Here is a 15,654-nt window from a genome sequence, read left to right on the forward strand (position 1 = left end):
GGGGAATTCTACGTGTACTTGTACTTGTACTCATACAAAGGGCAATCCATCTGTACTCATACAAAGGGGAATTCTACGTGTACTCATACTAAGGGGAATATACGTGTACTTGTACTTGTACTCATGCAAAGGGCAATCCTACGTGTACTCATACAAAGGGGAATTCTACGTGTACTCATACAAAGGGGAATTCTACGTGTACTCATACTAAGGGATATTCTACGTGTACTTGTACTTGTACTCATACAAAGTGCAATCCTACTTGTGCTCATACAAAGGGGAATTCTACGTGTACCCCTACATAGGGGAATTCTACTTGTACTTGTACTCATACAAAGGGCAATCCTACTTGTACTCATACAAAGGGCAATCCTATACTTTTACTCATACAAAGGGGAATTCTACGTGCACTTGTACTCATACAAAGGGAATTCTACTTGTACTTCTACTCATACAAAGGGGAATTCTATACTTGAACTCTTACTAATATCAAAGGTAATTCTACTAAGACTCGCACTCATGCTGTCGTAATTGTACTATAAGTCTAGAAAAGTCTACGATTTATGAAGGGACATTCTGTACCCTATATTGGCAGATTCCATATATTCATATGACATATAAGTCCCATATTTACTCCTGTAATGGCCAATTTAATATATTCATATGACATATTACTTCTAAAGGTGACTAAATATAGAAATATCATCTTCAATCCTCTATCTTCTTTGTGTTGTTCTGTGTTCTTTTATAGTTATTATCACTTCTTTTGAACTTAACATATATTAACAATACTAATTTCTAAGATCTTTCTTCTAAGATCATTCTTTAACCCATAATTTGTCTTAGAAACATACATTCGTGTGATAAAAACAATTCAAATACCATCTTCAATTTTGTTCTTTTTTTACCTCTATGACCTTTCGAAGTCATGATGACGAGAGACATGAAATCGAGTTTCTAATAGCAATAACCTGGTTATATATATATATATGTACAACGCACTATAGCAGCACATTTTTATGCATAAGCCACGATTCTTCGAATTTCGAGTGAATGGATTTAGCAGAAGATGTATACGTGTTACTTTCTCAATGAACTGTGACAGTCGTTGCGAAAACGTGACAAAGATTATATCGTATAATATCGCTACAATTGCAATATAAAAAAAGAAAGAGAGAGCGAGCGAGCGAGAAGGCTATCATGAGAAAATAGAGTTCACTGTACTAAATAATCTAGGTTTTAATAATAAGAAACAATAATGTCTTTATTCTGAAATAAAAGACTAGTGAACATCCAACGGTGGGTTTAAATGGATTCAAATTGATTTGAAATGAGGCAAAAGCATCATAAAAATTGCTATTTTACAGGCGCGAATTTACGGGGGTGTGGGGTATGTCGAGTTTCTATAAAGGAAATCTAGGTTTATGGGGTATGGTACACCCCCTCCCACAGCTATTTTCAACCTCGCACAAAGTTCAAAAGTAGTTATTAGCGGTCAACTTTGCGTTGAGATCTATAATGATAGATCTACTAAACTTACACAGTTTTAATATATGACTAACTTAGTGTGTACTTAATTTGACGGCCAAGTTGTTCAACTACCCCAGACCACCCCAGGTGCTAGCCCCTCCGCTCTTTTGATAAAATCCAGGATATGACAATGTATAAGTCATTGTAATTGTAGCTTTCATTATTAAAAATAGATATTGTTAGGTAGGTTAGTAAACCTATTCAATATCTATTTTGGTATACTTGGACCGGAATATCTGATGTTGTTAGTGTCAGAGAAGGCAACACAGTCTATCATTATCAGAAACAATAATAACAACAACAAGAAAAACATAGAAATGAAAACAAACTAACTATACAACAAATATACCTCTGTGTATGTTTAAACCGGGAACATATCAAATATAGCATATTAAACTGCAAGCCTCCTTACACAAAAATTACCCTTTTTTTTAATTCTACACCATGAATAAAAAATCAATAAAAATAATAACAAGTTAACTCGTGAATTATTTATAACATAATATTGAATAGAAAAATGACATAGTCTCTTTCGATTCCCTGGTTATATTCCCATATGAACGAAATGGTGTCTTAAAGATAATTATAGTAGGAACAGTGGGCAAGACAAAATACAGTTTCGTGATGACATATGCGCATGCGAATAATAAGAATCGTATCGGCGAGATTATGACAAGAATCTTACAGCGTAACCTGTGTTTCTTAGAAATGTTTTGGTATTATTTTTCAACGTTGAATTTCATTTGTGTCTTTGACTATGTAACATCGTATATGGAATCAGTTAACAAAAATGAAAAAGAAAATGTATTTCTTTTCTAGTTCTCTTCGGACCAAATTCACAGCTAAAGGGTAAATAATAATAATGTTAGAATTTAATTTAAAACTTGGCATCAATTTGAATAAATCATTAGTTCAGCTTTTGCTACGGTTTTATAACCTTCATTTTGGTACATGGAAAACGTTGTCAATTAGTATGGCTATTCTATCTGATAAAAGTGACCAGATGTTGAGTTAGCCTATTCCAGTTGCTATATTTTGAATTCCCGGGAGGACAATCTGCTAACACATCTAATGAAGTCATAAGTGTTTAGGGTTTAATTATTTTTAGCAGCGTTGGTTAATTTCTTTTATAAATTTCGAGCCATGCGGCTATTCGATGCTAAAATCCCATATTAATGAAGGTTGGTTGCTCAAGTGTCATTTCAAATTGTTAAGCTAAATGTCGGCCATTTTGATAATTTTCCAATATGCTTTCAAAGTATGCTTAATGCTATAGTATGAAAAGTGAAAACCCAGGGAGAGTCATGATACTACAAGCGCAGACTATTTGCGTGTATCTAGTACAGTCTATAAAAGTCTATGCACGCATAAAAAATACACCTGCCATATACTACCGACCTTTCGAGCCTAAACGCGTTTCTTGTGATATATTTTTATATTCACGTTGTCGAATTTTCATGATGCATTTTGGTGAGTTCTATTATTGGCTGTCAAACTTCGACAAAGCGTTGGCAAACGTATCACACAGGTGAAATGTGCTGCTCCGATTGGCCTGTCTCGAACATGCATAGTAGACATTCGTTGTGGTCACGTTGGTTTGCCATTATACGCGGCACGATATGTTGAAATGTGGAACCTGCGCACAGAGGCCTATATCTGTGTCACTTGACCAGAACCCGCCCGATACTGTGACTCGCGCATGCACAGTCTGATCACACTATAGCACGGTTATTCCAAGCTTTAACGTCAAATCCATCTACATCCGGTAAAAATGTTTACTCATGTTATTACTGACAAACTTGCAAGTCCATTATATAATATGATTAGAAGTCTATAGACTTATCGGAATGTTCATAAATTGTCCTATACGTTTCCAAAATGGTTAAAAGGGATTTTAGAACATTTTAATGGGTTTACTCTTTTGTAACTCATTAAAATTAGTCCTTTTGCCTTACCTTCACTTATGTATTTTGTTTTTGTTTGTTGTTTGGTCTTTTTGAGATTGCTGCAGGCTGCGTCTGGCTAGATTTTCACCAACGTCCAGTTACGTATTGAACAAAGGGATTATTGGGGACGAGGCTATTGCAAACACAGACGCAGGTTATGTTTTGCATTCAGACAGAGGACCAAATTGTTTACTTCTATTGTTCAAATCCAAGTACCCTATAACCTTAACAATAACCGTATTAACAATAGAATTCTTCCGAGGACGCGGTAATTCTTTTCAATTAACATCTGAGGACTTCTGGAATTCCTTTGTTCAAATCCTCAGCCAGCATACAAAACAAGAGCACGAGTTGAAAAAACGTGAGTCACCTGTATATATCGCCTAAAACGTACTTATTTTATTCCATCAGCAAAATATACTATCACGTCTCTTAGCCTCAGATTAATAACACTTAATTAATGTCATTTTACCAACCAGTGCAGGCTACAATATACATCATACGTCTTAGTTTTCAATCCCACGTTAATTTTCGTATCAAGCTGTGCTTAGATCACTAAAAAAAATTGCCCTATTGTCGTTTTCTTCAGATCAAATAAATAACAGAATCATTAATATCCAAAGCTTGGCAAAAACAAAAGCGAGGAAAAACTGACAAGATTTGGTAGGAGGGAACACCTTTAAGAGAAATTGCTGACGTCATTCTTTGTCATATATCATCTGTTAATCTATGTTGTAGTTGTCCTATATAAAATAATTGAAACTGTCAATTTAAAACTTATTTATTCAATTTTGAGGACAATAAAATTCTGCATGGTATAGCAACGATCAATATGAATAAATTATTTTCCGAATATTCTTGGATGTATCACGCAGATTTTGATTTATTTTACTACCCTTATTGGTAAATTCTCTTCCAGCGTATCTTGACGCGAACGTGACGCGGCTCCATAATATCATAGAAGGTAAAAAAACAAAAATGGAAAATGTCACGGTAATTTGAAGTCAAGTAATGGAGACAGAGAAAAGATATAAATTTGTCAGTTTATTGTTAGTTTATTATGTCTTTTTTACTTTCTTTAACTTAATTTAGTTTAGGAAACTTTTATCGCTAAAGATCTTTGTACTCTGAAGTATAGAAGCCTAGTAGTAGCGGTCATTCACATATACTGAAGAAAGTTTGATAGTACTCTTACAGTATAGTGCAGGGGTTCTCTAACTGGGGTGCATAAACCCCCAGGGGGTGTGAGAGTCCACCCCAGGGGGTTCGTGAGACGTTTCTGAAAGTCAAAACTAGAGTACTTTTTGTTGAACTAAAATCTGATATATCATATAATTTAGTAATGTACAAAAGTCGTACCTATCGACAAACACTTTTCGCGTTCCATACGCATATGTTGCCATAGTAGTGTCGTACCGTGCATTTGATAAATAACTGAATTATGAAACAGACACAGTCTTTTTGGTGAAGTTGGTGTACGCATGATAGTACAATAATACACTATGAACATGATCTTTTACGAAGCATTGTTATGCGTATTATAGTATAATAATGACTCAGATCGTGTCTCGAAAAGTATGGGGTTCGTGGACAACTCTGACATCCAAAAGGGGTTCGTGGGGGGATACAGTTAGGGAAACCCCATGGTATAGTGTGTACTCTACTACTTGACACCTATGAACAACATTGTCCTTATCACTCTAAAAGGCTTTAGAAGTCAAAATAGCCGCAACCTCCATCACAATCCTTCAAAGATTGACCATTTTGCAAAGTCTTTTCTCAATTCTAGTTTTCATTTATGAATAATCTTTAGCTCAATTCTGCACATTGATGATGTAAAGGAGTGACTGCATAATTTTCTGTTATGTTATTCCTTTGTTTTCACAAACCTTTCTTTTCAAGGACACTGTACGATTGTTTTGGGGGAAATATTTTATTGTCTTCTTTGAAAAGAGGAACATCACATTATTCGAATGATATATGTTGGCTTATTAATTAGGTGTTGCCGAAAATATGAAATTTTTATGAGCGCAACACTCCACGTCATAGTTTCACATATTTATAATGAGTTTCCCAGGTTCATCAAAACTTCAAATGTGTTTATCTTGGATACGAAAAGAGCTTTTCGAAACTGTCAATAGATTTTGAATGAGATAATCACACACTACCAATATTCTAATATGACGGCAAATTGGCTAGGGTGTCCGTAGTAAACTTTCAGTATATAGATCTACCCATTGGCATGTGATATTACTACAGTATGCGTAATCACATTACCGTATTGTCTACACGAGAAGCTATATTACACCCATAGGAAAGGCTGATTTGTTTTACTACAATCGACATGGCCTAGATGAAATGTACCCTCCACCCTCCCTCCCCAGCCCCCCCCCCCTTATTTTTATTGGTGCAGATTTGGCAGTATCGAGCGACAGTTAAACATCACGTTTGAACATACCACGTGATCAAATTGCATATTTTTCTTTCTAGATCATATACTGTCAAAACAAAACTTCCTCAGTATATAGCCAAAAGATGAAAATACATATCTTCATCAGCATACTATAGCTTTATGAAATGTACCTTTATTTTTTTTAATTAATTAATTATTTTTATTTTTTATTTTTTTGTTTGGGGGGGGGGGGCTTATTACGATTTGGGCAAGAGGCCAATATATATTATAACTAGTATAAATATAAATGTTTCTACATTCTGCAGTTAAAAACAAAGAATTAAAAAAGCATTAAGAAGCTCTCACAACTAAATCGTCGTAAAGATTAATATGTAATAACACATTATATATGAAGAATGAGCGCTGTATTATATTGTATATATGTAGTTACATATTACAAATTGTATTTATCAAAATAAAATAAAATAAAACTGTTAGCAAACTACTTATCCACCAGAGAGCCTAAGAGAATGTGTAAAAGTAAGTTCGCATGACGTTTCGATCCTAGCAGGATCTTCTTCAAAGGCTAAAACTATCTTTTGCTTATCTATATCTTTCTTTTTTAGCCTCTGAAGATGATCCTGCTAGGATCGAAACGTCAGGCCAACTTACTTTTGAAAATTTTATTCGTATGTAAAACAAATGCGTGATCCACATGCCCAAAAAAAGAAAAATGATGAGAAGGGGGAGGGGCAGCAACTACCGATCTCTTGTTTGATCACCTTCTTAGAAACTGCAGCATATGGTTAGCCCGTGGGCGAAACTATGAATGTGTCTCGATGAAAGATATACTAACACATACCTATACAACTATTCATATGTTCCATATACCTCCATATAATCTTCTTGATTGACAACTCTAATATAGAGGCGTACTACACAGATTCTCTATACATATACAGTATGCATCAGTATAACAGGAATGTAACTGATTAGTCTGCGCGGTTTGTTTATAATTAATTTACCTTAAAGCAAAAAAATTCGTCTACTTTTCTGTTTATCAAATTCCCATGACCTGATGTACGGCTCAATGCACAAGTAGCCATGCATACCATGATGTATACTTTGTGGAACACACGCGGCAACGGCTTGTATTATAGTTAAATGGGAATTGTATAGTAGTTATGTACACACTATACCCGTTACTTTGTGTTGGATTTAATCGAGATTACAAAGAGATTTTTTCTATTTTCTTTGTTTTTAAATTTAATGCACAAAAGCGTCCCATATGAGATACAGATCAAACATTATTTATTTTAGACACGACTCAAGTAAGTCCGACGAGTCCAGGCAAATTCGAGTCCAGGTCACAATGCACTTTGTCCGAACTAACGGGACAAAGTTAAAGTATATAGTGATGCATATTATAGTCGCTATCAGTTTGAATCCAACGATCCCACAATTTCAAAATACATTGGGGAGTGACGAGATGGGAGAAAGAGAGAGGCGTTGGGATGGGGGGGGGGGGGGTGTCAGAGGGGTGTACAGCCCCTGGGAACGGGATTCATTAAGACGTCCGGCAAATGTGACACAAAGAATAATGTGGTACCTTTTACATAATATACTAAAGAAATATGAAAGACTCGATGTTATAATTTAATTAACCCCGGGCTCCTGGCTCTCGACGTCCCTGGTTAAAAGAGAAGGAATTTACGGTCAAGTCCAGAAGGTTCATGTCCGAGGTTCCTGGTCAAGCTAAACCAAGGGCTTGAATTAACTTGAGTCAAATACAAACAAATACAAGTGTGAGTCCAATGCAAGTACGAAATCAGGGTTATCCGAGTCAACAAATTTTGTTCATATTTTCTCGCAGATATGTGTCCCTAAGAGGTATGTCGCTATATATGTGTTCAATATATGTGCGGGTGTGAAGCGAGTTTATCCCCTTCCAATGTGTAAATATATGTGTATAGGCCTGTTGCATGCATACATTTAGAGAATATAAGATCCATATTATCAAAGCAAGTTTGTTAAGTCGGCATGGAAATGTTAATTTGTCGGGAAGTATAGCCAAGGTTACATGTACGGCTATATGTGCGGCTATGAAGGGCTATATTACAGGCTATATGCTGAGTTCTATATCAGGCTAGAAGTAGCCTTCCTGTTATTTTAGAAACTTGAGAAAATAGTTTGAGAATTGTATGAAAAAAGTAAATTAGATGTGAGTGTTATTACCTTTCATGAACTGAGTAATAATAATAATAAGAAAGATCATTCGTGTTCATTAAATCAACATTTTAAAGCCTGTTGCATGAGTATTGATTATTATGTTAATAACATGAAAAATGTAAAATGACTGCAAATTATTGATTTAATAATTAGATTAGTGCGGTGAATGATCAAAACTGAAGGAAAGAATAGTTTTAGCTAATTACAAAGAATTTATGACACCATGGTTAGTATGTAAACTCATTCCTCGCAGACAATTGTCTGCCTAATTATCATTTTGTTAAACTAATATCACACTACATGTATATAGGTTTCCAGTTCACTTTAGACACAGCAAAAAGAAAGTGCTTTGGTACTGGTGAGACAGGTGTGGGTATAGTGGGTTGTAAATAAATCCAATAAACGTATATGTATTTGAAATATTTTTCTTTCAAAATATATTGCAATCTTCGAATAATTACAGCAGACTGCCGGGAGAAAAACACGGACAGGGTGTTCTATATACATTTATATTAAGGAAATGTATTTTGGTTTGATAGGAATGATACGCTTGCGATGAAGCATTCAACTGTGTACTTATTTTCAATTAAACAGTTGCATGAAATTAACCTTATTTCAGTGACTAAATGCTCCACATGTAAAGGTCATTACATATATTACCTTGCCAAATTATTTATGCTAACATTTTTACTTTTTTTTTTTTTACAGATTTTGACCCTTTACATCATTCCTAAACATACATCAAAGAGTCTCAAAACGCTTGTGTTAAAAATCATTGAGTTAGAAATATTTCATATTTTTGATATTTATTTACTATTTTGTAACAATGAAATTGTCAATAAACTGAAAAAAATGAAGTTTGAAAAATTGATGAATTGAGGGTGACAGATGATGTGCATGCATGGTTGTTAACATTTGAGAATGATAGACCGACCATTCATGGATTTTCTAATCTATAATAAATCTATATGTATTTGTGTGAATCATCTAAAAACAAAGGCCGAACTTTCCTTATTAGTATTCACAAAGCATGACGGGTGTTATGTTATCTCTATGCATGATTAAAGATGGGCGACAGATCAGGGGAAACAGGCGACACGTGCCATTTGCACGTTGTAAGAAAGCCTGGAAAAGGCCATTTTCTCCCCATAAATTAGATGTGCTCTTGTTGTAGTGAAAAGTAACCTTATTTCTACTTTGTAATGAAAACTTGCCCTTTTATTGCATTTGTTTTAATGAAAAATCGCCCTTTGTGGAAAAAATGATTAAAATACTGGAATTTGTGACACCACCAATTAAATCCATTTTGTCGGAAAGTTTTGAGGTTATTTTGTGGTTTGCCACCAGACACAAATGTTCCTCTGCTAATTGTCTTTTGTGGCCCCACTGCCACCCTTCCCCCCGAAATATATCGTCTTTCACAGTCCCCTTTTAATGTGCAAATTTCCACTTTGACATAATTTTAGTACATCTTCGTTACGAACAGGTAAATGAGTTTCCTTAACCTGTCATCTTATGCACTGTTTTTACATCAAGAAGTCATAAGGGTTCAAAAATTGCCTCACGATGTGCAGTTTTTTTCACCTAAACCATCTAAAGTAGTATTTGAGTTTCGATTAAATTTCATTAAAGTACTTAAATTAACAACATCTTTTTAAAACAATACAGTTCGTTGGACGTTAGCCTTATTCAAGCTTTCTTCTTTCAAATCATGGAGAACATTTCCGATTTGAAGTTTGTTTGTGGTTACTACTACTATATGAAAATGTCCCCGCGACAAAAATGCGTATACTGGAAACAGAAACTGTAATTACTTAATGCTTAACGTTTACGGGATGTAGACATTTAGCAGAATGTTGACCAATGTTTTGATGAACAGCAATCCTGAGTTAACAAACACTGGGGCAGGTTTGGTTAACAACCGTAAAAATATGTTTTCAAAACGTGTTTACCATCAAGGTTAAAAGGAGGAAAAGCGCAACGTGACTCAACGACAATCAGTATATTAGAAAAAACTACCTTGTTAACAGAGGCAAAGGATGGGTTCTTTTTCTCGAAGTTTAATAATAAAAAACAAAAAAACATTTGCTTTTGTTTCGCAAGATCCTACTCACACGATATGCCTTATTCATTCTGTTTTACAAGGAGTATATTCGCATGCTATAGGCGTGTTTGCACGCGTTTAGCTATGCACGACATGCAGGCTCGCCGACAGCAGACTACATTTCAATAACAAAACAATAAGAAAGCAAAATATGAGACACTTTTAATACTTTTAAATATTCTCGATGTTAAATTATCAATGATATCCTTAGGTCATTTCATAGGCCATAGAGACAAACGTGAATATTTGAAAACCAAATCAAGTACTTTAATATCTTTTCCCCTGCATCAATAATTAAATCATACCCTGTAAGAACACTTATCCTTGTTTATCTCTAAAAGATATGAAATTTTAAACGCTATTTATATATAATTTTATGAAATATGTATCCGGCGACACAAGCATAACAAAATCGTGGCAAATTATGAGCTAACATGCTTCTTCTTTTTTTTCTTCTTAAGTTTTCATTTCTGGGTTTTTGCCTAGTTCTTCGTTTTTTTTTTTTTAAGTTTTTTTTTTACAAATTTTACATCCAAAATTGACACCAGAAAATATCGTCAATTCCAGATATGTTATTCTTTGTAAGCTAGCAACGGTATGTCTGTCTTTAGTTAATGTAAACATCCTATGAAAAAGTAGGTGGTATGCATGGGAAAGTATCTATGTATAATCTATTATTAAGAATCTGGAAGGTAAATGCAAAGTGTCCTAGTTTTTTGTGAATCTGGAATGATAAAAATGGATTGATCTGCTCTGAAATTTGGCAAACTTAAATGATATTTTGCCAAATTTCTACAAGTGATGTCCTTTGACTGGTTCCTCCTTTTTTCTTCTCGAATACTGCAAGGGTTGACACAGAGGGTGCCCAGGGGGTCCGGAACTACTCTCTTGTGAATTCATTTGGTACTAAAAATTAGCTACAAATACTTTTTTTTTTAAATATGGACGAGAACATTTTGATGCGCTTTGTACGCGAGTATCATTACTTTTACTATACTGTTTCCTTTGCGATGTTCCTTCTTATTTCAAGTAATCCATAATTAATTAATTTTAAATAAAATCGGCTGGCACTTTCCCCCAAGAAATTGTGGAACTGTTACTTTTCTGTCTTGACATTGTGTTACAACAGGCAGTGATATTGTGTTCGGAAGGTACTATTATTTTTCCGACACTTATGGAACAGCTAGCGGAACGACAGCTAGGTATGTAAATATGTAGTCATGTTATTCAAAATTAATGTTAAAGCTATACTTTGCAAAGCTAACGGCAACGTTATACTTCGGAGTAGTACCATATTGTCGTCAAAATTATGTTAGTTGGTTTTATACAGGCTGACAATAGTACTAACATTAGCATGTCAAATCTGTAACAAGATAATGAACATAAATTCGAATGTCATACTTTTCGGGGGGTGGGGGGTCCAATCATTTCTATTTCAATTTTTCTTTTAATATTTGAAATTAAACGTTTGAACCCAGTAGCTTATAACTAGATCCGATTACAACTTACCCTACAAGACAGGACAACTTTTTTACACCGATATTGTAGTCATGTCTTTTAGTTAGATACAAGAAGCATTATTACATATAGTTACACGGATTAATATCGTGCCAGCTTTGTGAGACAAAAATTTATACTTTTTTTCCCCACAAAATTTGGGTCAATCATTTTTTTTTTACAAAAGCACTTAATGAACTCCCCTTCCTCTTCCCACCCGATTGACTTGCTATAAGAATTTTTTTAGTACATATTTGAATCGTGGCGCAAATCAATGTTTTTCCCAACCAATCTACATCTTACCAGATTTTTCTCGTTGCCTCATACACTGTTTGAGTTTTCTGCATTTGGCGGTATCTGCGTAATATTTGCATCTCTCCGGGACTCGGTTTAACTGTTTGTTGCACACGACAATAACAAATGCATTTCCAGATCCCTTGTTGTTTGAGGAGTCTACATCTGAAGGGACAAAAAGAGTTCGAAAAAAAACATAAAAGCGTTAGTGACTCTAACAAACTGAATAACATTTCTATATTTTGTAACTCTCTCAATAAGATATTCTATTTGAGGTTCATGATTAAATGGCCGGGAATATAAATTGATACTTAACAAAGGATATCCTCGCCGCAAAATCCCTCCCTCCCTCCACACCCCTTGCCCCACCCCTCGCCGTGTGGCTGTGTGTGCGCGTTTGTTTTGTATTCTGACTGAGACTTGAGCAAAATAATTCTAGGTCCTCGGACGTCAGTTCTAAAGAATCACCTTGTTCTCGCGAAAATTATATTATTAAGGGGTATTATTAAGGTTAGGGGACATGGATTTGAACAATGGAAAAAAAAACAATTAGGTCCTCAGTCTAAATGTAAAACACAGCTGAGTGTGTGTGTGCGTTTTAATATAGTCACTATATCGTGATGTGTATTTTGTAACAAACATGGCTCTGTTAGTATGGGATTTAACGTGCATTTAATTTATATATGCGACGTGCCTTCGCGATACATGTGTAATGGACATAAGACAGGTTAAATATACTCTGCTTGATCTAACATTGTACACATAATCTATAACGAGTACACCTATGCACCGTATACAAACTAACATTGTGGGCGGTTTTTTTTGGGGGGGGAGAGGGGGGGTAAATTACTTCCAAATAATCCACTGTCATTTCAATAAGTCGAGTCAAAAATCATGCAGCATTTCCGTGAGAGGATTGCCTTTGTACTGCAATAGGGAAAAAACAATTTACTTTTAATGATAAATAGTCTCTGTATCTATTCAAGCGGTAAAAAAGTACGGTAGTGTATTATTCATGAGGGGTTATCGATCATGTTAAGATCATGTATGTCTATTATTGTCGACGGTACATTTACCTTATGTACGCCTAACACTAATATTACTATACCTGCCTATAGATCGGGTTAGATAGACTGTCTATCGTTATACAAAGAACGAAGCTACGCTGTATAATGGCCACGGTTGTCCGAGGGCCGTTAACTCATTCGTCATGATGACGGTTATAAATATTCAAAGATACCGTACGTTATGTCCTGCTTTAAAACATCTACTGTATTTATTTCTGGAAAACGGTTTCGTACCCTCCACCCACCCACCCCCCCCCCCGGAAAATGTTTCTATATGAATCGTAAATGGTCACTGTTTTACGGGAGAATTGTATAGCCAAGCTGGGGTACGGGCCGTGTTCCCTTCTCCCGGGCCCCTCTTATGTAAACTAATGCGCTCCTCCTCTTAACCCGCCCCCTCCTATTTTCGAAAGCTGACAACATAGTCGTGTTACCCAATATTTTATTTTTTTGAACGATGTCACAGGTAGCTTACTCAACAGTGGTTATGGTGCTTTCCTATACTAACTAGTGCACAACCATGGAGTCTGTTACAGTATGTAAGTCTACAATATAGGAGATTTTAGACCTTGTCCAATGGGCACCTCCGACTCATAATTCCTTGCCGCGAGCCTGTTCTAAACGGCGCAGGGGGTGGGGTGGCAGGAGGGGTGAAGAACGAGATTATATATAATATCCAACAGAAACCATCAATTTGAAAAGAATGGCAAGAATTTTTACGTGAATTACACGAAAATTGGTCTTCTTGTGTTCATTCTCCATCTTATCTTATCTCATGAGCCTACATAGGCAATGTAGAAGCCAAAAAAAAAAAACAGACATGCTGCAGTCCCTCTCTTATTCTCACACTTACCTATAGGAACTGATTCAAGGTACAATAGGCAATAAAGGAGTATAGCAGACGTGGGCAACTATGAATAATAAATAGCAATATCGAAACGGTTTTGGTCATCTTATACTAAAAGCATTGACCCAATTTTAAACCATTAATGCAGCTACTTATATATATTCTGATTAAAAGAGGCATTTCATGTCTTCGAATTGAGACAGTTTCTAACATGTTTCACTGCGTGCGTTTATGTCTCTTATGCATATAAGTAAGGCAAATTATTTAAATGAAATTAACTGCATCTTAAGTATATACTATTAGGGATAGAATATTCTATAAATGTAAAAATTACCATAAAGTAACGACATATAACGGAAGTATTTATATTTTTCAGTTTCCAAATGATTCTTACAAAGTCTATCAATTGTATAAAATGGGGAGTTATATTTTGATATCCGCAATTAAATTCCGTCTATAAATATGGCATTGGTGACTCGGTTAGGCAAATTCAAGACATGCGAAAACCCAACTGAAATATGTTTAAAGGTTAACACTGACACTGCAAACTATATAAACAATTTATGTTCCCCCATTATCAACAGTTCCTCTACCGAACTTGTATTTACCACAATTTTACCACAATTGTCTTTTTTCAAGACGTTCGCCGAACCTGGTTTTTGTATTTCGTATGATATGCTTTCGATTTGATTAATTTCGTCAAGTTAAGAGATGTGAGAAACGTCTGGACGAAACGGCAATAAACTTTACTAATAAATTACCAGCTTTTGAACTAAAGCGGGTGCGTCTCTGTAGCCTAACTTAGCCTAACCACGGATGTAGCTTAGTAACACATCCCTGGTTTGACTCATCTCCCTATACTAGGCCTATAGTGAAGAGACAACAGTAATTAAAGGTTTACTCTTGTATGTGCATATTCAAAAACAAAATGTCAACTTGACCTCAAGCGAAAGTTGAAGGGATACTCAAGAGGCTGACAGTGAGGCATTTTATATGGAAAAGAAATAAATTCCTCACTGTTAGTTGAAAACACCATCTCAATATTTTGTCCCCTAACTCAAGATATGGTTGGTTGAATGACACTTATTTTTACTGGCTAAACCCTCGATTCTTCCATAAAAGGAGTCACAGTGTAAGGTGATCTGTGAAGTCATAACCCGGAAAATGTGCTTCAAAAACATTTCCCCCCCCCCCCAAGTATGATCTCCTTGATGATTTATCCTTCACACCTGATACATATGAATGTTGGCTTAGTAGCTGTTAATGGTCTTTGTAATTAGAATTTTGGCAAAATGCAACGGTTTTGTAGAAATATGATCTTTTCGCCGTGAATAAGTGAGCTAAATATCTTTAAAGAGAAATAAAAAAAAAATTCAGATGATTCTGCCGTGATGACATTATTTATACTCTGTTGTGTTGCCAGATATATTAAAAGCATGTCAGTAAAATTAAAAAAAAAAAATCATATCTCCGAAATGCTATGAGGATGTGGAGTTTGAATCTATATATATGCAGAAATTAACCATGGCATTTCTATCAAGCCATCAATTTCAATTAGCCTACCGGAAAATCACTTAAACGATCATAGTTCATGTGCTTGTTTTTCTTTATACAAAGAGTGAGGTTTTCTTCCCTGAAGTAAGTCAAATGCTGTCTCGCTATAGTTACATAGACTTGAACATGGTTGTTAAGACCAACTTCGGCTATAGCATTGCTAATAATGTGCACGAGAATTCAATTTTTTACAT

The 15,654-nt window shown here is 35.2% G+C and overlaps 1 protein-coding gene across 1 annotated transcript in view; it reads right to left on the reverse strand.

Annotated features, from left to right (window-relative positions):
* Nucleotides 1–15,654, reverse strand: part of LOC139980631 (lachesin-like) — a gene marked incomplete at its 5' end in the record, with an annotated part of 63,527 nt that overhangs the window by 34,930 nt on the left and 12,943 nt on the right. The window contains 1 exon segment of the mRNA XM_071992423.1: nucleotides 12,002–12,157. Coding sequence (XP_071848524.1) covers nucleotides 12,002–12,157 — 156 coding nt within the window.

This window comes from Apostichopus japonicus, chromosome 15 (genome assembly GCF_037975245.1).
Source record: "Apostichopus japonicus isolate 1M-3 chromosome 15, ASM3797524v1, whole genome shotgun sequence".
Lineage (NCBI taxonomy): Eukaryota > Metazoa > Echinodermata > Holothuroidea > Aspidochirotida > Stichopodidae > Apostichopus > Apostichopus japonicus.